Source organism: Ranitomeya imitator, chromosome 8 (genome assembly GCF_032444005.1).
Source record: "Ranitomeya imitator isolate aRanImi1 chromosome 8, aRanImi1.pri, whole genome shotgun sequence".
NCBI classification, from domain to species: Eukaryota; Metazoa; Chordata; class Amphibia; order Anura; family Dendrobatidae; genus Ranitomeya; species Ranitomeya imitator.
Window position 1 is genome coordinate 194032229 of NC_091289.1, and position 26638 is coordinate 194058866.

General features: G+C 43.8%; 1 protein-coding gene across 3 annotated transcripts in view; it reads left to right on the forward strand.

Annotated features, from left to right (window-relative positions):
- Positions 1–404: 404 nt before the first annotated feature.
- Positions 405–26638, forward strand: part of MSH4 (mutS homolog 4) — a 37182-nt gene continuing 10948 nt past the window's right edge. For all 3 annotated transcript variants that reach the window (XR_011315111.1, XM_069738301.1, XM_069738302.1), the window contains exons 1-10: positions 405–664; positions 6885–7055; positions 7557–7720; positions 8450–8560; positions 12296–12411; positions 12567–12740; positions 15264–15436; positions 17550–17617; positions 19483–19557; positions 19757–19821. Coding sequence is in view for 2 of the 3 variants with exons in the window: in XM_069738301.1 (XP_069594402.1) it covers positions 424–664; positions 6885–7055; positions 7557–7720; positions 8450–8560; positions 12296–12411; positions 12567–12740; positions 15264–15436; positions 17550–17617; positions 19483–19557; positions 19757–19821 (1358 nt within the window). In the remaining variant the exon portion in view is untranslated. The remainder of the gene's footprint in view (positions 665–6884; positions 7056–7556; positions 7721–8449; positions 8561–12295; positions 12412–12566; positions 12741–15263; positions 15437–17549; positions 17618–19482; positions 19558–19756; positions 19822–26638) is intronic.

The following is a 26638-nucleotide window of genomic DNA, read 5'->3' on the forward strand; positions in this document are numbered from 1 at the left end:
GACAGAAATGGTAGAATAAAACAATTCTGCCTCCTGGAAGGAAAAAAAAAGCACAAAAGTGAAAAATGTCCTCGGTAAAGTGGCTGTTTGAGGTGACCCTGGTGAGTGGGGACGCTACATGTCATGTTTTTTGCATTTATAAAAGTGAATTTACTTCAGAAGCTTAATTTTTTTCTGCTTTTGTACATTGTGACAGAAATGTCTGCTGGAAGTTGTTTCTACAGAAGAGAAGGTTTATTATCAGGAATCACAGGGAGAAATCGATAATGAAGACGATGTTATGGCTGAGGATGACTGAGGTGATCAGTGTGTCCGCGCGGGCACTGACACGTGACTTTCCCGCCTTTCTGTGATGACGTCACCAGTAGTCGTCGTCGGCTCCTCCTCCTCCTCACCTCAGCGCTCTCGTCTCTAGGAGATCCCATGTCCGGATTCCCGGAGTTCTCGCGTCACTTACTGGGCTTCCCGGCTGCCCGGAACCAGACACCGGAGCAGTCCGAGTCCTCGTGTTACTCGGGCCGGGAGTCCCCTCCTCAGTCAGGAGCGCTGCGGCCTCATCCTGCACCACAGACCCCGGCGGGCAGCTCCCTTACCAGCAGCCAGGCGTCTCCTGCGTCCATCCCCCGGGTGACACCAGGGGGCAGCAACACAGGACAGAACAATGGTGAGGAGAGCGCGGACAGGGTGCGGCCCCTCAGAACTAGAGCAAAGTGACAACCAATCAGATCAATGCTCTCATATGTCAAAGACCCGGAAGGAGCATGAAAGCAGCAATCTGGTTGGTTGATCTAGGTGCAATATAAAAACAGCAATCTGATTGGTCCAAACGAGCTCTGACGTAAAGCATCGCTCTGGTTGCTATGAGCTCAGAGAAAATGCAGTGATCCGGTTGCTATGTGCTCAGAGTGAATGCAGTGATCTGGTTGCTATGGGCTCGGAGTAAATGCAGTGATCCGGTTGCTATGGGCTCGGAGTAAATGCAGTGATCTGGTTGCTATGGGCTCAGTAAATGGAATGATCTGGTTGCTATGGGCTTGGAGTGAATGCAGTGATCTGGTTGCTATGGGGTTAGAGTAAATGGAATGATCTGGTTGCTATGAGCTCGGAGTGAATGCAGTGATCTGGTTGCTATAGGCTCAGTAAATGCAGTGATCTGGTTGCTATAACATAGTAACATAGTAACATAGTTAGTAAGGCCGAAAAAAGACATTTGTCCATCCAGTTCAGCCTATATTCCATCATAATAAATCCCCAGATCTACGTCCTTCTACAGAACCTAATAATTGTATGATACAATATTGTTCTGCTCCAGGAAGACATCCAGGCTCAGTAAATGCAGTGATCTGGTTGCTATGGGCTCAGTAAATGCAGTGATCTGGTTGCTATGGGCTCAGAGTGAATGCAGTGATCTGGTTGCTATGGGCTCAGTAAATGCAGTGATCTAGATTGCTATGGGCTCATAGTGAATGCAGTGATCTGGTTGCTATAGGCGGAGAGTAAATGCAGTGATCTGGTTGCTATGGGCTCAGTAAATGCAGTGATCTGGTTGCTATGGGCTCTGAGTAAATGCAGTGATATGGTTGCTATGTGCTCAGAGTGAATGCAGTGATCTGGTTGCTATGGGCTCAGAGTAAATGCAGTGATCTGAATGCTATGGGCTTGGAGTAAGTGCAATGATCTGGTTGCTATGGGCTCTGAGTAAATGCAGTGATCTGATTGCTATGGGCTCAGAGTGAATGCAGTGATCTGGTTGCTATGGGCTCAGAGTGAATGCAGTGATCTGGTTGCTTAGGGGCTTAGAGTAAATGCAGTGATCTGGTTGCTATGGGCTCAGTAAATGCAGTGATCTAGATTGCTATGGGCTCATAGTGAATGCAGTGATCTGGTTGCTATAGGCGGAGAGTAAATGCAGTGATCTGGTTGCTATGGGCTCAGTAAATGCAGTGATCTGGTTGCTATGGGCTCTGAGTGAATGCAGTGATCTGGTTGCTATGGGCTCAGAGTGAATGCAGTGATCTGGTTACTATGGGCTCTGAGTAAATGCAGTGATCTGATTGCTATGGGCTCAGAGTGAATGCAGTGATCTGGTTGCTATGGGCTCAGAGTGAATGCAGTGATCTGGTTGCTTAGGGGCTTAGAGTAAATGCAGTGATCTGGTTGCTATGGGCTCAGTAAATGCAGTGATCTAGATTGCTATGGGCTCATAGTGAATGCAGTGATCTGGTTGCTATAGGCGGAGAGTAAATGCAGTGATCTGGTTGCTATGGGCTCAGTAAATGCAGTGATCTGGTTGCTATGGGCTCTGAGTGAATGCAGTGATCTGGTTGCTATGGGCTCAGAGTGAATGCAGTGATCTGGTTGCTATGGGCTCAGTAAATGCAGTGATCTAGATTGCTATGGGCTCATAGTGAATGCAGTGATCTGGTTGCTATAGGCGGAGAGTAAATGCAGTGATCTGGTTGCTATGGGCTCAGTAAATGCAGTGATCTGGTTGCTATGGGCTCTGAGTAAATGCAGTGATATGGTTGCTATGTGCTCAGAGTGAATGCAGTGATCTGGTTGCTATGGGCTCAGAGTAAATGCAGTGATCTGAATGCTATGGGCTTGGAGTAAGTGCAATGATCTGGTTGCTATGGGCTCTGAGTAAATGCAGTGATCTGATTGCTATGGGCTCAGAGTGAATGCAATGATCTGGTTGCTTAGGGGCTTAGAGTAAATGCAGTGATCTGGTTGCTATGGGCTCAGCAAATGCAGTGATCTGGTTGCTATGGGCTCTGAGTAAATGCAGTGATCTGGTTGCTATGGGCTCAGTAAATGCAGTGATCTGGTTGCTATGGGCTCTGAGTAAATGCAGTGATCTGGTTGCTATGGGCTCTGAGTAAATGCAGTGATATGGTTGCTATGTGCTCAGAGTGAATGCAGTGATCTGGTTGCTATGGGCTCGGAGTGAATGCAGTGATCTGGTTACTATGGGCTCTGAGTAAATGCAGTGATCTTGTTGCTATGGGCTTTGAGTAAATGCAGTGATCTGGTTGCTATGGGCTCTGATTAAATGCAGTGATCTGGTTGCAAATCGAGCAATTCCTTTACATGGCCGGTTCACTCTTCTTTTACTGAAAAATCAGCGTTTATATTGATCTGCAAATGAGGGTGAAGAGCTATGGTGGATCTGAAGCCTCTGTCACTCCAGATCCACTCCCGCCCTGTTCTTCCTTCTCCTGCTTGACTGACAGCGTCAGTGCTGTGTGACTTCAAGCAAAGGAGCCATCAGTAAAGCAGGAGGCCGCACTGGGGGGATAGAGCCGGAGTGACGGAGGCTTCAGATCTACCATAGCTCTTCAGCCTCATTTGCATTTCCAGACGCTGATTTCTCAGTAATGGAGGCACAGACCAGCCAAGTAAAGGTATCTCTGGACTTGTCTGTGGAACAGCATCATGTGCAGATTAATAGTTTGGGTGTGACATCTACTGACAGATTCCTGTACCAGAGAATTTTGCATTTTTTTCACTTTTACATACAGTAATTCTCTATGTAAGTTCAAGCTAGTTTTCGATCTAATAAAACAATCTTATATACAGATATAGATCGATAGATAGATGTCATTGAGATATATAATCAGTGCAGTGCGTGTGTACATGTATTTAGCTAATAAATAAAAAATGGTGTGGGGACCCCCTTATTTTTCTTAACCAGCTGAAGGAAAGCCGACAGCTGGGGGCTGTTGCTTATAGTCTGGGATGGGGTAATAAACAAGGAGCTTCCCAGGCTATAAATATCAGCTCATAGCTGTCTACTCAGCCTTTACTGGTTACTAACAAGGGGGGACTCCCTAAAATTTGTTGTGGTGTCCCCCCTATTTTTAATATCCAGCAAAGGCTAAGCAGACAGCTGCAGGCTGATATTAATAGTCTGGGAAGGGTCCATGGATAAAGGCTCCTCTCTAGACTAACATCAGCAGCCCCAAAAATGGCACATCTATTAGATACGCCAATTCTGGCGCTTAGTCTCCGCTCTTCCCACTTACCCTGGTGCGTGTTTTGTTCAAATAAAGGACTTTGCTCAGTTTGCATGTTTTTTTTACTTAACCGTACAGGGTCAGTAATGGGGGTGTCTTATAGATGCCTCTCCATTACTTACCACTGGGCTTGATGTCAGCTGACGGAAAACACCCCAAAACCATTACCCCACTTGCCAACGCACCAGGTCAAGTAGGAAGCACTGAGGCAAAGCGCCAGAATTGGCGCATCTAATTGATGTGCCATTTCTGGGGCGGCTGAGGGCTGTGTTATTAGTCTGGGAGGGGGCAATATCTATGTCTCCTTCCCAACCTATTAATATCAGCCCGTAGCTGTCTGCTTAGCATTTGCTGGTTCTTAAAAATAGGGGGTACCCCACATCATTTTTTTTCTTTATTTATTATCTAAATACATGTCCAGTATGCTACACATGCACTGCACATATTATATAACTCAATGATATCTTTTTATGTCTTTTTTATCTATTCTATTTTGACTTTTCATGCTGCGAATTTACTGATGAAATTTTGGGTTTCCTATGAGATAGGTGCAATTTTTTTCCTCGCACCTATTGACCTGCATTGCTGAGTCTCGGCCGTTTTACGCGGACACTTGCAGCATGCTGATATTTTTTCCACATCCCAACTCAAGGTGAGAAAAGAGTCTCAGATGATCACTGCCTCATTGATTAACATTGTCACGAGTGCAATTCGATTTTTTTTCCCCACATTGAACTCGTTGATTTTATATGCAGATGTGAGCGAACCTTAAGGCCGGTTTCACACGTCAGTGGCTCCGGTACGTGAGGTGACAGTTTCCTCACGTACCGGAGACAGTGACACACGTAGACACATTGAAATCAATGTGTCTCTGCACATGTCAGCGTGTTTTCACGGACCGTGTGTCCGTGTGCAAAACACGGAGACATGTCAGTGTTCGTGGGAGTGCACGGATGACACGGACCCATTAAAGTCAATGGGTCCGTGTAAAACACGTACCGCACAAGGACGTTGTCCGTGTGCAGTCCGTGTGCCGTGCAGGAGACAGCGCTACAGTAAGCGCTGTCCCCCCCACATGGTGCTGAAGCCGCGATTCATATCTTCTCTGCAGCAGCGTTTGCTGTAGAGAAGATATGAAAAATCCTTTTTTTTTTTTGTTTCTCGTGTTTAAAATAAAGATCCCTGTCCCTACCCCCTGTGCGCCCGCCCGCTATTATTAAAATACTCACCCGGCTCCCTCGCAGTGTCCTGTCCTGGCCGCAGCTTCTCCTGTATGTGGTCACGTGGGGCCGCTCATTACAGTCATGAATATGCGGCTCCACCTCCCATAGGGGTGGAGCCGCATATTCATTTCTGTAATGGGCGGCCCCACGTGACCGCATACAGGAGAAGCTGCGGCCAGGACAGGACACTGCGAGGGGAGGGAGCCGGGTGAGTATTTTAATAACAGCGGGCGGGCGCACAGGGGGTGGGAGGGCGGTGGGGACAGGGATCTTTATTTTAAACACGAGAAACAAAAAAAAAAAAGGATTTTTCATATCTTCTCTACAGCAAACGCTGCTGCAGAGAAGATATGAATCGCGGCTTACGCACCAGATGCAGGGGACAGAGCTTATCTCTAGCGCTGTCTCCTGCACGGTGCGTGTGGTACCCAGTCGGCACATGGGCGGCACACGTGTGCCACACTGATGTGCCACACTGATGTGCCACAGAAACGCACGGACACGGATAATTCCGGTACCGATTTTTCCGGTACCGGAATTATCTGGACGTGTGGGACTGCCCTAATATGAAGTGTAGCAATAGGCTCTGTTTTTTTAGCCTGGTACGGCTGCCAAGAACTTTACAAAAAAAAGTGTCAAAAACTGTGATAAAGCCAGGATTTTTTTTTAATTTTTACAATAGCCTTTTGATTTGTTTCAAATTTTTAGGCTACTTTTTTTATATAGATTTTTAACTTTCAAAATCCACATTAAATGCCTCGTCACACCCTCTCTGAATTCTTTAATGTGGATTTTAGAGCAAATCTGCTTCAAAATTTACATTAAGAAAATCACTCTAAAAACACGCAGAAAAAAAAAACACTTGTGCAATATAGACACAGTTGAAGTGAACGGGAAGCTTGTTGCCAGCAGATTTGAAGAGGTATTTTGTATTTACAGATTTTGTTGCAGGATCCCTTCAATAAGCCGTGTAGTGAACCTCTGTGTGAACATGCCCTATCAGGGGGTGTTTTTTGGTGCATTCCTCCACAAAGACTGCATCAAAGCCACGATAAAAACATTTATGAAAAGTGCTTGTTTTTTCTGCAATTTACAACCATAAAATGCCCTAAAGAATTGACACAACATGTATGATAACGCGCAGATAAAAAATGCAAATTGCACTATTGATCTGCTTTCTCATTCAAATCAGTTGGGATTTTTTTGCAAGCAGAATTTAAAGATTTCTTTTTTGTGGGGGTGGTGTTCATGGATTCTGGTACATTGTGGAATTTAGGTTCAGAAACGCTGCAGATTTCAGTTAAGAAATCTTCATAAAATCCTCAACAAATGTGCAAAACGTGTACCTAGCCTTCGCTTCCTTTACGTATGCTTTTGTTTCTTATGTATTTTTTTTGCTTAATTTATAGTGCAGTTTCTTTCATGCATCAATCCTATTATACAGAAATATGTCAGCCTTGCACCCGGCCTCCTGGCCCATCACATCCACAAAGATAATGATCAATATGTAAAGGGCTGAACTGCAGCTCAGAAAATCCTTCTGAATGTCGCTCGGTCACCGGACTCCTCCAAGAGGGAACATTCTATGTAATAAGTTCTGTCCTCATTTTCTAAAATATTTTTTTTCTATAATTTTTTTCCACAGAAGCTTATTTTGCGGACAGGAGTTCCTTTGCGGATTATACAAGCGCTGTCCATGCTACCTCTGGTACCAGCGGCTCTTCCAGAAAAGCTCCAAACAGTCCCTGTGCTAGAAAAATGGCCGGCGGCTTCTTTACAAAGTCCAAGCTCCAGACGCCAGTGACCGGATATACAGGTAGTGCTGTCCGATGACTTCCATCATTCATACACTGCATGGGAAAAAGTATGTGCCCCCCCACATCCACATCCAGGAGCTTTCCTCACCTCCCATCCTACATCCAAAGGCATTAAATATGGAGAAAAGTATGTTCCCCCCACACATATACACACACACACACACACACACACACACACACACACCCCTCCAGTGGCTTCCTCTGACATCCAGAGACAGTAATATAATATGGAGTCGCTCCTCTGAAGATATAACGGCTCTCGCTCTTCTGGGAAGGATTTCTACAAGATTTTCGAGACATCTGTGGAAATTTTTGCCCCTTTATCCACAAGTGCATTTGTGAGGTGAGACCACACTACGGTCTGAGGTCAATATTCTCCCTTACCAGCAATGTTTTGCTTATGATTGTCACATGGATGAGATGACTACCACCCCCATTATTCACCGCACACATCAGTCGTTGCATTCCTTAGTATAACAGATCATCCTCTTGTTTTCCAGTGACCACTTCGTCTTCAGCATCGGCTCGGTCTACAGCTTCTGCGTTTGTGGCGGTGGTGGAAGGACGAGGACTTGCAAGAGGAGAAATTGGCATGGCTAGTTTGGATTTAAAGAACCCGGATGTGGTTTTATCTCAGTTTTCAGACAGCAGCATTTATGTGAAGGTGAAAGTATTACTATAAGCGTAAATAAAACCAGTATTACATTGTTTTATAATATATATTCTGATTTTCTCCATTTTCTGACATTTTGATGGCCTACCATTAATACAGGACTTATTAACTGTTATTGAATATTATAGAAGGTCTTAGATAAGTGTCTGTAATCACCTGTAAGGCCGAGAACTTCCAAGAATTCGGGCCAAAATATAATAATAAATTGGTTGTCCTGCAAATGAAGGTGAGTACTCAAAGCCATAGGTCAAGGTGAGCAGCACAGATGGAGACAGTGATGCAGCGAAAAAGGACAGCACCTGCATCGATGAGGACCAGGAGAGCAAGTTAGCAGGCAAAGCTGGAAGCACTGGATGCAGCTAGAGGACTGTCACACACTGAAACAGCAGAGAATTGTAGGCAGTCTGGAACTTGCAGCAGGTATATGGTTGATAGCAGAGCTGAGGAGTAGTAGTTAGATAATGGAAAGCAGGCAGGAGTTGCTGGGAAAATAATCTAGCTGGCTGGAGCAAAGTCTTGAAGTAAATGAGGATAAGACCTGCAAAATCATGTGGTAGCTATGTGCTATATTTTCCTGAATACTCAGACAGCACACGAGTGCCTGAGCCAGCCTTAACCTCTTTTACATTTATTTTTTAATTTGGCCTCTTCTGGTCATGACACAGTGATGATCTTCTCTCTGTTTTTCTAACTAAGTTTTAATGATATCACATTTTCCAGATAATAACAAAACTCCAGATTCTGACTCCCCTTGAAATCCTGATGCCGAATACTGCGTGTGAAAATGGAAAAAGCGCAGAACTGTTTCGTCTTATCAATGAAAACTTTAAGGTGCTCCATATATTTGTGTTTAAGGGAACTGGTTTAGATTCTTTTTGGAATAAAATCCAATTTTCACCATTTAGGATTTCTGTGAATATTTGGTGCTTATTTCACACTACATACTTGCAGCAGTTTACTGTACAATGCAAGAAAATTATAGATTGTTGAAAATGTGATTTGTCATGTTGTATGGGAAAAGTCCGCAAAAACACGAGAGCATAGCGTGGATATCAAATCTGCAGCACACTCATTCTTGTGCCTTGTATGGGTGAATTCCCACTCAGCTGATTTTGTTGTTAAATTTACGTGACTGAAAATCCCATTCATCTTAATGGGAACGTCTCCCATGAATAAGACAGTTGTAGATCTTTGTGCCAGAACCTTCTGTCAGTAGATCCACTCCAAATATGCAACATGTGATTGTGAAGATACCCTGGGTGAAATCCGCAACCAAATCCTCAACGAATGTGAGCTAACAGAAAAATACACGTAGAGATCACAACTTAGATGAAAAGTTTATAAAGTTTATGTGATCTGGTAGCGTTTTCTGTTTTTATTTTTTTTTAAATGATCTTCATGATCCACATTTGGCATCTGCGTGTGTAACACCCAGCCGAGGTGAGCGTGCTGAGAACATGGAATCCTAGACTGTTAGAGTTGGAATGGACCACAGAGTCATCGTGTCTAACCCCCTGCTCAATGCAGGCAGATGTCTGTCCAGCCTCTGTTTGAAGACTTCCATTGAAGGAGAACTCCCCTCCTCTCATGGCCGCCTGTTCCACTCATTGATCACCCTCACTGTCAAAAAGTTTTTTCTAATATCTAATCTGTATCCCTTTCAGTTCCATTCTATTGTTTCTCATGTTTCCATGTGGAAATGAGAATAATGATGATCCTTCTACACTGTGATCATTAATGATCTGGTAGAAGGTTTACACAGTAAAATATCGATATTTGCAGATGATACAAAACTATGTAAAGCAGTTAATACAAGAGAAGATAGTATTCTGCTACAGATGGATCTGGATAAGTTGGAAACTTGGGCTGAAAGGTGGCAGATGAGGTTTAACAATGATAAATGTAAGGTTATACACATGGGAAGAAGGAATCAATGTCACCATTACACACTGAATGGGAAACCACTGGGTAAATCTGACAGGGAGAAGGACTTGGGGATCCTAGTTAATGATAAACTTACCTGGAGCAGCCAGTGCCAGGCAGCAGCTGCCAAGGCAAACAGGATCATGGGGTGCATTAAAAGAGGTCTGGATACACATGATGAGAGCATTATACTGCCTCTGTACAAATCCCTAGTTAGACCGCACATGGTGTACTGTGTCCAGTTTTGGGCACCGGTGCTCAGAAAGGATATAATGGAACTAGAGAGAGTACAAAGGAGGGCAACAAAATTAATAAAGGGGATGGGAGAACTACAATACCCAGATAGATTAGCGAAATTAGGATTATTTAGTCTAGAAAAAAGACGACTGAGGGGCGATCTAATAACCATGTATAAGTATATAAGGGGACAATACAAATATCTCGCTGAGGATCTGTTTATACCAAGGAAGGTGACGGGCACAAGGGGGCATTCTTTGCGTCTGGAGGAGAGAAGGTTTTTCCACCAACATAGAAGAGGATTCTTTACTGTTAGGGCAGTGAGAATCTGGAATTGCTTGCCTGAGGAGGTGGTGATGGCGAACTCAGTCGAGGGGTTCAAGAGAGGCCTGGATGTCTTCCTGGAGCAGAACAATATTGTATCATACAATTATTAGGTTCTGTAGAAGGACGTAGATCTGGGGATTTATTATGATGGAATATAGGCTGAACTGGATGGACAAATGTCTTTTTTCGGCCTTACTAACTATGTTACTATGTTACTATGTTACACTGTGACAGCCCTTCAGATATTTGTAGACAGCTATTACGTCTCCTCTCAGCCTTCTTTTTTGCTGCTAAACATTCCCAGATCCTTTAACCGTTCCTCGTAGGACATACTTTACAGTTCGCTCACCATCCTGGTCACTCTTCTCTGAACTTGATCCAGTTTTTCAATGTCTTTTTTTAAAATGTGCCCAGAACTGGGCACAGTATTCCAGATGAGGCCTGACCAAGGAGGAGTAGAGGGGGATAGTTACTTCACGTGATCTAGACTCTATGCTTCTTTTACTACATCCTAGAACTGTGTTTGCCTTTTTTTCTTCTGCATCACACTGTTGACTCATGTGCAGTTTGTGATCTATTAGTATACCCAAGTCTTTTTCACACGTGCTGTTGTTTAGTTCTGTTCCTCCCATTCTATAGATGTAATTTTCGTTTTTCTTGCCCAGATGTAGAATCTTGCATTTCTCTCTGTTATATACCATTCTATTGGTCGCTGCTCATTATTCAAGCTTATCTAGATCCTTCTGAATACTTTCTCTGTCTACTCTATTGTTAGGGTACCGTCACACTATAACATTTCGATCGCTACGACGGTACGATTCGTGACGTTCCAGCGATATCGTTACGATATCGCTGTGTCTGACACGCAGCAGCGATCAGGGATCCTGCTGAGAATCGTACGTCGTAGCAGATCGTTTAGAACTTTCTTTCATCGCTGGATCTCCCGCTGTCATCGCTAGATCGGTGTGTGTGACACCGATCTAGCGATGCGATCCAGCGATGCGTTCGCTTGTAACCAGGGTAAACATCGGGTAACTAAGCGCAGGACCGCGCTTAGTTACCCGATGTTTACCCTGGTTACAAGCGTTAAACTAAAAAAAAACAAACAGCACATACTTACATTCTGGTGTCAGTCAGGTCCCTTGCAGTCTGCTTCCAGCACTGTGACTGCCGGCCGTAAAGTGAAAGCAGAGCACAGCGGCTGTGCTTTCACTTTCACTTTACGGCCAGTGCGGGAAGCAGAGACTGCAAGGGACCTGACGGACACCAGAATGTAAGTATGTGCTGTTTGTTTTTTTTTTAGTTTAACGCTTGTAACCAGGGTAAACATCGGGTAACTAAGCGCGGTCCTGCGCTTAGTTACCCGATGTTTACCCAGGGACCTCGGCATCTTGGTCGCTGGAGAGCTGTCTGTGTGACAGCTCCCCAGCGACCACACTACGATTTACCTACGATCACGGCCAGGTCATATCGCTGGTCGTGATCGTAGGTAAATTGTATAGTGTGACGGTACCCTTAGTTATCCCTCCTAGCTTTGCATCGTCTACAAATTTGATTAGTTTACCTTAAGTTCCCTTATCTAGATCATTTATAACAATCTTGAACACTGGGGCCAGAACAGAGCCTTCCTGACCACCTCCTAAATGTTTCTGTGGCTTTCTGTTGCATCATTAGAAATCATTTGTTAATGGCTTTTCTATTGCTGATGGTCGCACAGTATTACAGTAACAATATGGGGCCATTAACATTTAATAAACCAATTCTTTTACAATTCTTTACTAATAATGCAGCAGAAAGCCGCAGCGACCTTTGAAGCAGCATCTCTGCAGACACCTCGGAGGCGTGCTGAACACGCACTATGTGCAATGTGCGACCCCTGCTAAGAAAGATCGTAATATATTTCAGCCGCTAATGTCATATTTTGGTTAGTTGTCCACGATAAAGTGCAAAATGTCATAAAGGGAGACACAATGCTTGGCCTGGCTCACAGAATCTGAGTCCGACTTATGGCAGTATCTGCAGCCGATTTGCTGACGACATGCCACATTTCCTTACTTTGTCATATCGTGTGACTTGCAGGATGCCTCTGTTACCACTGTACAGCGGAAATATTTCAATGAAACCAAAGGCCTGGAATATATAGAACAATTATGTGCCCCAGAATTTAGCACGGTCCTAATGGAAATCAAGTCTAAGTATGTATGATGTTGTGCTTCACATGAAGTGTGAGAGTCCCTAAAGGGAACTTGTCAGCTGATTTATGCTGCTCCAACCGCGTGCAGCAAGACTCAGAGACCAGCTCCATTGTTGCTGCCTTGTAAGGTTTCCTCTGACTACTTTTATCTTCTAGGTACTACTGTCTGGCTGCAGTTGCTGCTTTGCTGAAATATGTGGAATTCATCCAAAACGCAGTTTATGCTCCAAAATCCCTGAAGTTTTGCTTTCAAGGAAGTGAACAGACTGCAATGATCGACTCTGCTTCCGCTCAGAACCTCGAGCTCCTGGTGAATAGCAGAGATGTCAGGTGTGGCCATAGCTGGTTAAAACAATTAAGCCCCTATTTATCAAGACCGGTGTTTTTCACTCCAGTCTTTATGAATGGGCACGTGTACTTCTCCTGACACGGCAATATGTGTGGGGCCAGCGTCAGGTCCCCACTCATACCCTCTCCTCCCATGATTAGCTTCCCTCCGGTTCCCCACTGGTAATGTACATACTACTTGGGGGCCCTCCACCACACCCAACGAGGTGGTTTTTCTAACCCCAGCTGTCCACCACACTGGTGGAAGCAGCTTTTCTGCCTGTGCCTTTTCTTCCAGGTGACCCTTTTCTGCATACTTCCTTGGCACGTGCATCATACTCTTGGTGCTATTTTTGCACTCAGGTAATGACCTTGCATCTGTCTACCATTCATGCACATGCTGATTTTTCTTAATTAACAAGGGTTTGAGGCTACTTTTACACTTCTGTCTGTTGCAATAACGGACAGCAAAAAAACTTGCGGATCGCCGTTTTTCAGGTTTCCAATACTGTTTAAATAGTATTGGAAAAAAACGGCATTCCACAAAACTGGAAGTCACGGTGCACCGCAAAAACAAACTTCCGTTGTTTTTGTGGCCCCATTGATTTTCAACGGGGGCCGTGTCCGTAAGCCATGAAAAAGATCGAGCAGGCTCTATCTTTTTTCACGGCTGTAAATACGGCCCTCATGGCCATACGGTGCACTATGAAATTATTGCGGCCTGTTTTTGCGGCCCCATAGAAATTTATTGGGGCCACAAATAAAGGCCTCAAAACAACGGCAAGTGTAAAAGCAGCCTTAGGCCGGTTTCACACGTCAGTGGCTCCGGTACGTGAGGTGACCGTTTCCTCACGTACCTGAGCCACTGACACACGTAGACACATTCCAATCAATGCATCTGTGCAGATGTCATTGATTTTTTTGCGGACCGTGTCTCCGTGTGCCAAACACGGAGACATGTCAGTGTTCGTGGGAGCGCACGGATTACACTACACGGACCCATTAAAGTCATTTACAGTGATGAATATGCGGCTCCACCCCTATGGGAGGTGGAGCCGCATATTCATGACTGTGATCGGCGGCCCCATGTGACCGCTCATACAGTAGAAGGTGCGGCCAGGACAGGAAGCAGCGCCAGCCAGCGAGGGAGCCGGGTGAGTATTTTATTACCAGGGGGTGGGGACATTGACCTTTATTTTAAACACAAGAAACAAAAAAAAAAAAGGATTATTCATATCTTCTTTACAGCAAACGCTGCTGCAGAGAAGATATGAATCGCGGCTTCAGCACCAGATGCAGGGAACAGCGCTTATCTCTCGCGCTGTCTCCTGCACGGTGCGTGTGGTACCCAGTGGGCACACGTGTGCCGCACATGTGCCACACTGATGTGCCAGAGAAACGCACTGGCACACGGACACAGATAATTCCGGTACCGATTTTTCCGGTACCGGAATTATCTGGACGTGTGGGACTGCCCTTAACGTTACTTTTGGGTCGTAGGTGCCATCTTTAGAAGCTTTTTTACCATACTGCTCACCCGTTAGAAGTCAGCTAGACAGCGGGAGTGTTGGTTAACTATATAATGTTTATAACTATTGTCTGGGTGTATGCATTTATTTGTATGCAATCTATGGGTTTTTGAGTGGTTGGACCCACATGCTTTTACTTGTGTTTTAAATGTCTGTTATTTTGTGCTAATAAAGTATTTTTGATATTGCTAATTGATCTCTAGTGTGCATATCATACAGTAGTACTTTTTCCTTCTTGTCCTTGCATCATTTTCTAACTACTGGATATAGCACCTGTGTAGAATTTTATGATATTGTAGTGCACCCTGGTTTCTGTTTGAGAGCGGGACGCCGTCCCTCGTCCCACTTTGTCAGAGCTGGGCAAAATTGCCATGAAAACAACAATGCAGCCCCGTGTAAGTGTGGTGTGTCCATATGTACACAGACTTATCTCTGTCAGGGCTGACAGAAAAGGGAAACAATAATAATAATAATTCCAGGAGGAATAACAGAGGAACAGCACAGTGCGAAGTTCTAAGAAAAGATGCTACAGTATTGTAAAGTGAGGGGAAAAATATTCCTTAAAATACAATTTGTTAAAATATATTGCAGCTAGGGTTCATTCACACTGTGCTGGAAGTGTCCTTTCACTGCGGGCACCAGGGAAGCAGTGGACATGTGGGTCTGATTCATTCAGTGGAGGCCAGAAAAGTATCCACTATGTGCCCATGGGGTGCACACATCATTATGCATCCAGCGGAGATATACATTGGGAAATCCTCCCAATATACTGTATATATCCCACAGGAATAGAAAACGCAGTGTGGCCAGTCCTTAACTACAAGGCATTGGTGGCAAGGAGATGTCTGACTGTAGTAATAATCCAAATATTGTAAAAGTATTCCAAATATATATATATATATATATATAGAGAGAGAGAGCCTGATTGGACAGAAAGCACAGCAGTTATGTGACCATTGCCCAAGTCTGTGTACTTTTCCATTCATTCATTTTCCAGAAATAATCACACCCTGTATGGAGTCCTGAATAGCACTAAAACTCCCGGTGGAAGCCGCAGACTCAGATCAAATATCTTGGAACCTCTGATTGATCTGGAAACCATCAACACCAGACTGGATTGCGTCCAAGAATTTCTCGAAGACGAGGAGCTTTTCTTCAGTCTCCAGTCAGGTACACGGCTGCTTCTACAAAATGATTTGAAGTTACACAAAGGTAAAAACTTGTATTTAATACAGAAAGGTAGGCAGTGTTTATAAATAATATACTAAGATGTTACAAAATGGGAACAAAACAATACGATAAATACACTCACATAAAATAAGAAATAATGAAAGAGAAGTATTAAACCTGATGTCACAGAAATGGCTCAGAGCTTAGTGGAAGGAGGCCTCCTTAGGAAAAAATTGGACAGAACCCACAGCAAGCTGGACCTTCCAAATACTGACAAATGATCTTCCACAATTTTGGAAGGGTTCTAATGGCCCAACGGTGATGTTAGTGAATTTGTTTTGTTCAAATTAAGAAAAACCAGCAGCATACAACGTGTTGCACACATTCTGGAGCTTCATCAGAGGTCCAGCAGTGTGTGGGCTTTCATGGTCACAGGTGCAGCACCTGGAATGACTATAAACAATGGGTATAGCTGTTATATTAGACTTAAGCAAAGGTGCAAAATTGTGCAATATTAAAGTATAACTTCTATTCTATTTCTTTAGTATACCATTTTATATATAAAAAAAAAAACCCTAGGTACATATTGCGCAAACAAAACAAATAACTGACAGGAATACCTGAAACTTGATAAATGTACTATGCCCCACCAGGCATAACCCAGTCTTAAGGTACCTTCACACATAACGATATCGTTGCTTTTTGTGACGTAGCAACGATATCGTTAAGGAAATCGTTCTGTGTGACAGAGACCAACGATCAGGCCCGTGCTGGGAGATCGTTGGTCGCTGAGGAAAGTCCAGAACTTTATTTCGTTGCTGGACTCCCTGCAGACATCGCTGGATCGGCGTGTGTGACACCGATCCAGCGATGTCTTCACTGGTAACCAGGGTAAACATCGGGTTACTAAGCGCAGGGCCGCGCTTAGTAACCTGATGTTTACCCTGGTTACCAGCGTAAAAGTAAAAAAAACAAACACTACATACTTATCTACCGCTGTCTGTCCCCGGCGCTTTGCTTCTCTGCACTCCTCCTGCACTGGCTGTGAGCGTCGGTCAGCCGGAAAGCAGAGCGGTGACGTCACCGCTCTGCATTCCGGCCGCTGTGCTCACAGCCAGTGCAGGAGGAGTGCAGAGAAGCAGAGCGGCGGGGACAGACAGCGGTAGGTAAGTATGTAGTGTTTGTTTTTTTTAACTTTTACGCTGGTAACCAGGGTAAACATCGGGTTACTAAGCGCGGCCCTGCGCTTAGTAACCCGATGTTTACCCTGGTTACCCGGGGACCTCGGGATCGTTGGTCGCTGGAGAGCTGTCTGTGTGACAGCTCTCCAGCGACCAAACAGCGACGCTGCAGCGATCGACATCGTTGTCGGTATCGCTGCAGCGTCGCTGAGTGTGAAGGTACCTTAAGTATGGTGGCCATTAGCACAGTAGGTATATCTGTATCGGGTCAACAAATCCAGTTCTAGTCCTCTTCCTCTCTAAAGAGGCAATTTGCATATTTAATTTCTCAGATGAGCATTGCAAGGCTTAAAAGTCTCCTCATACTGGCATGCCAATCTCCACAAGGAGAATCCTTATCCCTTAGGCTATGTGCACACGTTGCGGATTGATGTGCGGATTTTTCCGTACTGTTTTTGCAAATTCCGCATGTAAACCGCACAAGTGGATTACCTGTGGATTTACCACTGTTTTTATGCAGATTCCACTTGCGGTTTTACACCTGCGGATTCCTATTGAGGAACAGGTGTAAACCGCTGCGGAATCCGCACAAAGAATTGACATGCTGTGGAAAATAAACCGCTGCGTTTCCCGCGCGTTTTTTTTTTTGCAGCATGTGCACTGCGGATTTTGTTTTCCATACGTTTACATGGTACTGTACAACGCATGGAAAACAGCTGCAGATCCACAGCAAAATCCGCAACGTTTGCACATAGCCTTAGATCACTGTGAGTCCAGTCCCAAAAATCCTGTTATTACTGAGGCTGTCAAGCATCTTTTTGCCTTCAATAGGAAATTTCATAACATTAAAACGTTAATATTTCACATTCTAGCAATTAAGGAAATTTAATATGGATTATTCTAAATATATAATTATATATAACTTTATCTAGTTCTTTCAAGGTTTTTGGACACAGAACAACTTCTCTCCAATCTTATACAGATTCCAAAGCAGGATACGGTATGTATATAAAGGAGCTACTGGGATGAGGCATATATGTATATTTATATGTGAGCTTCCAGAATGTAGTATATACTGTATGGACTTATGGCCGCGATTTGTACTTGCTGGACGTCATGGTGGGTGACACCTTCGGATAGAGGTCAGGGCTCCTCGCGACTTTTGATCCATCATGTGCTGCTGTGAAGTCCCAGAATTAGGCTGCCGTCACACGATCAGTATTTGGTCAGTATTTGACATCAGTATTTGTAGCCAAAACCAGGAGTGGAACAATTAGAGGAAAAGTATAATAGAAACATATGCACCACTTCTGTATTTATCACCCACTCCTGGTTTTGGCTTAGGTCAGTCTCACACGTCCAGATAATTCCGGTATCGGAAAAATCGGTACCAGAATTATCCGTGTCCGTGTGCTTACGTTGAATATCAGTGTGGCATACGTGCGGCAGCCGTGTGCCGCCCGTGTGCCAATTGAGGACCACACGGACTGTGCAGGAGACAGCGCTACAGTTAAGCGCTGTCACCTGCGTGCGGTGCTGAAGCCGGTATTCATCCCTTCTTCCCAGCAGCGTTCGCTGGAAAGAAGGAATGAATAATTTTTTTTTATTTATTTTTGTTTTTAAAATAAAGTTGCCAGTAATCTGCCCCCTCCCACTTGTCGTGTATGAGCTGTCGCGTGGTGCCGCTTATTACAGTAATGAATATGCGGCTCCACCCCTATGGTACATGGCATCATTTTTACCAGAGGCCACAAGCGTCATTGTGGAGCACAGCAATGTCCACATCTAGTACATGTTGTACAAATATCACCTCTGGGAGCCATTGTTGTGTGACACCACGTCATGATACAATGCCGTCTGCCCCGGGCACAGTCTCATCAGTGTCAGTATTACCACTACCTGACAATTATAGGACAATGTGAAGATGTTGACTCCTGTGCGGTAACGTTTTGTATCTCATGTAATTAGACCTGGTGGTTGAGATATCTGTGATGCTTGTGTGGCGACTTCAGAAAGGATTGCCGTTAGAGATGAGCAAAATATTTTGCAGGACTTTTTGAACTAACACATCAAATTATTACAAAGCAAATTCTTGTAATTGAAATATTTTTCTTTTCGTCATCGTGTTTCATTTAGACGTCTGATCGGGCACAAAATCTGATTAACACTTCATAACTCCCATTTACACTGACATTACCCACCATTGCATGATGGATAACACTGGCTACCGACAGCCCCTATTAAATAAGGCCTCACCCCCTATTTTTATTTGTTTGCGTATGAGAGAAAATTAGACTTTTTTCATCAGTGTTCAGGTTCTAATTTTCATCAATATTTGGTCATTTTTTATTGTCTGATTTTCATTAATCTTTGGTCCATGTGTCAGTCATTACCATGAAGGCAGCATTTCATGTTCTCATATGCAAAAAAAAAAAAAAATCATCCGAATTTCAAATACCCATGAAATGCTAAAAAAAGACAGCCATCAGATGACAGATGCATGGATCTCAGTGTTATCATTTGTTTTTCTTTTCACTGACATATGTATTTGACGGGACGCGTTTGACCTGCAAATCATATGAAAAATGGAAGTGTCTCCTTTTTTTTTTCTTGCCGTGGACAATCGGTCAACAAAAAAGACTTTCATAGATGCATGTCTTTTCTGTACGTGAAACATGGACAAGTGAGTGAGGTTTGTTTGGATCCATTTCTGTGGTTTTGATGTGGCTGCAGTCTCTGAAGACAGCGGGAACATGGCTCCATAGTGATGGAAATCTTCTTACTCTCTCAGCTCCAATTCTTCATTACAGATAATGATAATGTCGCCAATATTCTCTGGTGACGTAGATATAATTTATTTAACAGGAGAAAGCCGCAGATACGAAGATAACCTATCTAATCTCACTCAAGCATACTCTTGAACTCGTGGAGCCTTTAAAGGTATTTTTTTTATTGTGTTTAATGACAGGTTTCAGACCCGACATCGACAATTTTAAACCAGAACCAGATGCCTGGTAGTTTGTTGCTGAACGTTTTATTTTAGGCTTATGAGTCTTTTAATGTGGTTTGCCTCTTATTCATCAGAATTATTACATTGCAAAGGTGTAAACGTAATTCTGTTTTTTTTTATATGTCATAGGCCGTACTGCAAAAATGCAAAACACCCTTACTCCAAGCATATTATTCATCAATAGATGATCCCAGGTGAGTGGAGATGCAGGAATCGCAGGTCAGGAACTGTCGAGTAATTAGCTATAACCATAATAAAGTGTACTGTGTACTTTGGTGTAATGATCAAACATTGTGCACAACCTTAAAGGTTATATCTATTGAAATGAAATGATCACATAGCCACAGAATCGGTGATGATTTATAGATTGGGGGGCATTTGATTGCTTGGATCTGCACTGATCGACAGAACTGGGTACTTTTATCCACTATACAATGGAACTGCAGTGCGGATTCCCCACCACCGCTCCATTCATCCCCTATAGGACTGCTGAGCGCTGCACTTCATAAAAAATGAATTATTTCAAAAAACAATGTGGGATCCCCCATGTCTTTATAACCAGCCAAGATCAAGCAGACAGCTGCAGGCTGATATTATCAGGCTGGGAAGGTGCTTGGTAATTGGGCCATTCCCAGCCTAAAAATACCAGCCCGCAGTCGCTCCAGAATTGGCGCATTACATTAGATGCTCCAATTCTGACACTTTTCCTGGCTCTTCCCAATTGCCCTGGTGCGTAGTAATATTTTGGGGGGATGATATCAGTCGTATAATGTTAGCTGGCATCAATCCCTTGTCTTAGTAATGCAGACACCTCCATTACTAACCCATTAAGTTGAAAAAAAAAAATTATTTTTAAAAACACTTCCCTGGTTAACCAATTTATTAAGAAAAAAAGCCATCCAGTCCAGGGATTTCGATGTAGTCCACCGAATCTAGAGTAGTCCACAAATGGGAACCTGAAAGACATAAAAAGAGAGAGTAAAGAAATAAAAACACGAAACAAAATAAAAAATCCCCACAGCTTCGATGTTATCCATGGCATTCTCACAGAGTCAACCGATTTTTGTATTGCAACCTATGGGGCCCCGTTCTGGGAACGACACTTCATGGGTCACTCCTGGTCATGTTTCATGAGCGATGATGTTACTGAGTTACTGACATTATCACTTGTGACCTATGAAGCGTCGTTCTAAGAATGAAGCCCCATAGGTTGCAGTACAGAATTGCTGGACGTAGTGGGATCTCGATGGATTATGTCAGACTGGCGGCGATTATTTTTTAAAAATAAATTGGTAAGGCCGGTTTCACACATCCTGATATTTCCGATACCGGAAAAAACGGTACCAGAGATAGCAGTGTCCGTGTGTGTACTTTGTGCGGCACACATGTGGCAACCGTGTGCTGCATCAGGACCACAAGGACGGCCGCCGGGAAACAGCGCTACAGTAAGCGCTGTTCCCCTGCGTGTGGTGCTGAAGCCGACTGTCATCCATTCTTCTCCCCTGCTCGGCTGGCGATCAGGGGAGAAAGAATGAATGATACACAGCGGGCACAGGCTCAGCAACTAGCGCTGACGTTACTGAGTCTGTGCTCGCTCACCAGTATGAACTCGTGTCACCTCATCACTTGCATTCTCCCACGGTCCTGAAGTCACACGAGTTCATGCCGGCGAGCGAGCACAGACTCTGTGACGTCACCGCTAGTTGCTGAGCCTGTGCCCGCTGCGTATCATTCATTCTTTCTCCCCTGATCGCCGGCCAAGCAGGGGAGAAAAATGGATGACAGCCTGCTTCAGCACCACATGCAGGGGAACAGCGGCTTCCAGTAGCGCTGGTTCCTCCACGGATGTGCGTGCGCACGAAGGGCAGTGAACACTGTTCTCCGTGTGCATGTGTGCGGGACGTTTGGCGGGCCGTGTGTCCGGATAAAAATGGACATGTCTGTGTGTTTTGCACACGGATACACGGTCCGTCAAAACATGCTGACATCTGTATAGACCCATTCACTTGAATGGGTCTACATGTGTCAGTGTCTCCGGTACGTGTGAAAACTGTCACCACACGTACCGGAGCCACTGACGCGTGAAAGCGGCCTAACTGAGGGAGTGTTTCTTGTTTTTATTTCTTCACCTCTCGTTCTATATTTCTCAGGTTCCCATTTGTGGACTAATTCAGATTTGGTGGACTACGTTGAAATCTCTGGACTTTGTGTCATTTTTTTAAGATATTGGTGAAACAGGGCAAGAGTTGGAGGGTAATTTTTAAAATCATTTTTTTGTGCGTGTGCTTTTTTTCTTTTAGCTTACTGGGTTAGAAATGTGGGTGTCTGATAGACACTTCTCTGTTACTAATTCCTGGGCTTGATGCCAGCTGACATTACACAGCTGACATCAACCCCAACTACCATTTCCCCGATTGCCCTGGTACAGTGAAGAGCCAGGGCATAGTCCCAGAATTGGCGCATCTAATGTGATGCGCCACATCTTGATTGAATGCGGGCTTGTATTTTTAGGCTAGGAAGGGCCCAATAACCAGAGACCAGCCTGTCTGCTTTACCTGGGCTGGTTATCTAAAATAGGGGGGATCCCGTGACATTTTTTATTATTCATGACATAGATGCGGGTTTTTTTGCAATGCGCATATGCAATTTACAACCCATGTTCTTTATTAGATGCGTGTTTTCCGCATTTATTGCGAGTTTAAGGGGAAATTCCGCACGGAAGGCTGAGCGTTTCCGCTAGAGAATTTGACAAGCTGCGGCTCAAAAACCCGCACCACTGGTGATTTTACGCCACGTAAAAAAGAAGCATGGTGGTCATGGGATTTCTATATTTCTATTAATCCCATCCACTGTGCTTGTATCATAGAACACAGCGTTTTGGATGCAGCTAAAATACGCTGCATCCAGAACACTAGTATTCATTATCGTGGGCAAGCAGCCTTACAGTAAAATATTGCACTGTCCTTCCAATAAATCAACATTTCACATTCTTGTTTTAACTTAAATGGGTATTCCCATCTCCAAGATCCTATCCCAATATATAGTAGGTGAATTAATAATAGTAATAGCAAATATCTCCAATTAGAAATGTAGATAGTTCTTGTGATTAGCTATATGGCTTACTTCACATGGAGGGCATTGAAGTAGCTTAGGTATCCATGGTTGTGACCACTAACAACTAACTAACTGTCACTATGTGAGTGGTCGTAACCAAGCACACCCAATGCCTTGCACATGGGGTAACAGCTAATCAGAAGAACTATATTACATTTCTTATTGGAGGTATTTTCTATTATTATTCTATGTATTGCTATAGAATCTTTTAGATGAGAATACCCCTTTCTGCCATTGGACGTAATATTCCGTCCATGTGGGGTGGGCCTTAATTCCCAAGGACGGAATATTACGTCCAGCGCGATCGGCGGCACTCACGGGGGGAGCGCCGCCGATCGCGGCCGGGTGTCAGCTGCTTATCGCAGCTGACATCCGGCACTATGTGCCAGGAGCGGTCACGGACCGCCCCCGGCACATTAACCCCCGGCACACCGTGATCAAAGATGATCGCGATGTGCCGGCGGTGCAGGGAAGCATCGCGCAGGGAGGGGGCTCCCTGCGGGCTTCCCTGAGACCCCCGCAGCAACGCGATGTGATCGCGTTGCTCTGGGGGTCTCCTACCTCCCTCCCTGCATCAAGTCCCGGATCCAATATGGCCGCAGATCCGGGTCCTGCAGGGAGGGAGGTGGCTTACCAAGTGCCTGCTCAGAGCAGGCACTTGGTAACGCTGCACTGCTCTCAGACAGATCGGTGATCTGTCAGAGTGCTGTGCAAACTGGCAGATCACCGATCTGTATTGTCCCCCCCTGGGACAAAGTAAAAGAAAAAAAATTTCCAAGTGTGTAAAAAAAAAAAAAAACCTAAATAATGAAAAAAAAAAAAAAAAATATTACTCCCATAAATACATTTCTTTATCTAAATAAAAAAAAACAAACAATAAAAGTACACATATTTAGTATCGCCGCATCCGTAACGACCCGACCTATAAAACTGGCCCACTAGTTAACCCCTTCAGTAAACACCGTAAGAAAAAAAAAAAAAGAGGCAAAAAACAACGCTTTATTATCATACCGCCAAACAAAAAGTGGAATAACACGCGATCAAAAAGACGGATATAAATAACCATGGTACCGCTGAAAGCGTCATCTTGTCCTGCAAAAATTGAGCCGCCATACAGCAACATCAGCAAAAAAATAAAAAAGTTATAGTCCTCAGAATAAAGCGATGCAAAAATAATTATTTTTTTCTATAAAATAGTTTTTATCGTATAAAAGCGCCAAAACATAAAAAAAATGATATAAATGAGGTGTCGCTGTAATCGTACTGACCCGAAGAATAAAACTGCTTTATCAATTTTACCAAACGCGGAACGGTATAAACGCCTCCCCCAAAAGAAATTCATGAATAGCTGGTTTTTGGTCATTCTGCCTCACAAAAATCGGAATAAAAAGCGATCAAAAAATGTCACGTGCCCTAAAATGTTACCAATAAAAACGTCAACTCGTCCCGCAAAAAACAAGACCTCACATGACTCTGTGGACTCAAATATGGAAAAATTATAGCTCTCAAAATGTGGTAACGCAAAAAATATTTTTTGCAATAAAAAGCGTCTTTCAGTGTGTGACGGCTGCCAATCATAAAAATCCGCTAAACAACCCGCTATAAAAGTAAATGAAAAAAATGTATTTATTTCCATTTTCCCATTAGGGTTAGGGCTAGGGTTAGGGCTAGGGTTAGGGTTAGGGCTAGGGCTAGGGTTAGGGCTAGGGTTAGGGCTAGGGTTAGCATTAGGGCTAGGATTAGGGCTAGGGTTAGGGCTAGGGTTAGGGTTGGGTTGGGGTTGGGGCTACAGTTAGGGTTGGGGCTAAAGTTAGGGTTAGGGTTTAGATTACATTTACAGTTGGGAATAGGGTTGGGATTAGGGTTATGGGTGTGTTTGGGTTAGAGGTGTGGTTAGGGTTACCATTGGGATTAGGGTTAGGGGTGTGTTTGGATTAGGGTTTCAGTTATAATTGGGGGGTTTCCACTGTTTAGACACATCAGGGGCTCTCCAAACGCGACATGGCGACCGATCTCAATTCCATCCAATTCTGCATTGAAAAAGTAAAACAGTGCTCCTTCCCTTCCGAGCTCTCCCGTGTGCCCAAACAGGAGTTTACCCCAACATATGGGGTATCAGCGTACTCAGGACAAATTGGGCAACAACTTTTGGGGTCCAATTTCTCCTGTTACCCTTGGGAAAATACAAAACTGGGGGCTAAAAAATAATTTTTGTGGGAAAAAAAGAGTTTTTTTATTTTCAAGGCTCTGCGTTATAAACTGTAGTGAAATACTTGGGGGCTCAAAGTTCTCACAACACATCTAGATAAGTTCCTTGGGGGGTCTAGTTTCCAATATGGGGTCACTTGTGGGGGGTTTCTACTGTTTAGGTACATTAGGGGCTCTGCAAACACAATGTGACGCCTGCAGACCATTCCATCTAAGTCTGTATTCCAAATGGCGCTCCTTCCCTTCCGAGCTCTGCCATGCGCCCAAACGCTGGTTCTCCCCCACATATACGGTATCAGCGCACTCAGGACAAATTGCACAACAACTTTTGGGGTCCAATTTCTCCTGTTACCCTCAGGAAAATACAAAACTGGGGGCTAAAAAATTATTTTTGTGGGAAAAAATTTTTGTTTTATTTTTACGGCTCTGCATTATAAACTTCTGTGAAGCTCTTATTGGGTCAAAGTGCTCACCACACATCTAGATAAGTTCCTTAGGGGGTCTACTTTTCAAAATGGTGTCACTTGTGGGGGGTTTCAATGTTTAGGCACATCAGTGGCTCTCCAAACGCAACATGGCGTCCCATCTCAATTCCTGTCAATTTTGCATTGAAAGGTCAAACGGCGCTCCTTCCCTTCCGAGCTCTCCCATGCGCCCAAACAATGGTTTACCCCCACATATGGGGTATCAGAGTACTCAGGACAAATTGTGCCACAACTTTTGTGGTCCAATTTCTTCTCTTACCATTGGGAAAATAAAAAATTGGGGGCGAAAAGATAATTTTTGTGAAAAAAAAATGATTTTTTATTTTTACGGTTCTGCATTATAAACTTCTGTGAAGCACTTGGTGGGTCAAAGTGCTCACCACACCTCTAGATAAGTTCCTTAGGGGGTCTACTTTCCAAAATGGTGTCACTTGTGGGGGCTTTCAATGTTTAGGCACATCAGTGGCTCTCCAAACGCAACATGGCGTCCCATCTCAATTCCCGTCAATTTTGCATTGAAAAGTCAAATGGCGCTCCTTCCCTTCCGAGCTCTGCCATGCGCCCAAACAGTGGTTTACCCCCACATGTGGGGTATCGGCGTACTCAGGACAAATTGTACAACAACGTTTGGGGTCCATTTTCTCCTGTAACCCTTGGTAAAATAAAACAAATTGGAGGTGAAGTAAATTTTTTGTGAAAAAAAGTTAAATGTTAATTTTTATTTAAACATTCCAAAAATTCCTGTGAAGCATCTGAAGGGTTAATAAACTTCTTGAATGTGGTTTTGAGAACCTTGAGGGGTGCAGTTTTTAGAATGGTGTCACACTTGGGTATTTTCTATCATATAGACCCCTCAAAATGACTTCAAATGAGATCTGGTCCCTAAAATAAAATGGTGTTGTAAAAATGAGAAATTGCTGGTCAACTTTTAACCCTTATAACTCCCTAACAAAAAAAAATTTTGGTTCCAAAATTGTGCTGATGTAAAGTAGACATGTGGGAAATGTTACTTATTAAGTATTTTGTGTGACATATCTCTGTGATTTAATTGCATAAAAATTCAAAGTTGGAAAATTGCGAAATTTTCAAAATTTTCGCCAAATTTCCATTTTTTTCACAAATAAACGCAGGTAATATCAAAGAAATTTTACCACTATCATGAAGTACAATATGTCACGAGAAAACAATGTCAGAATCACCGGGA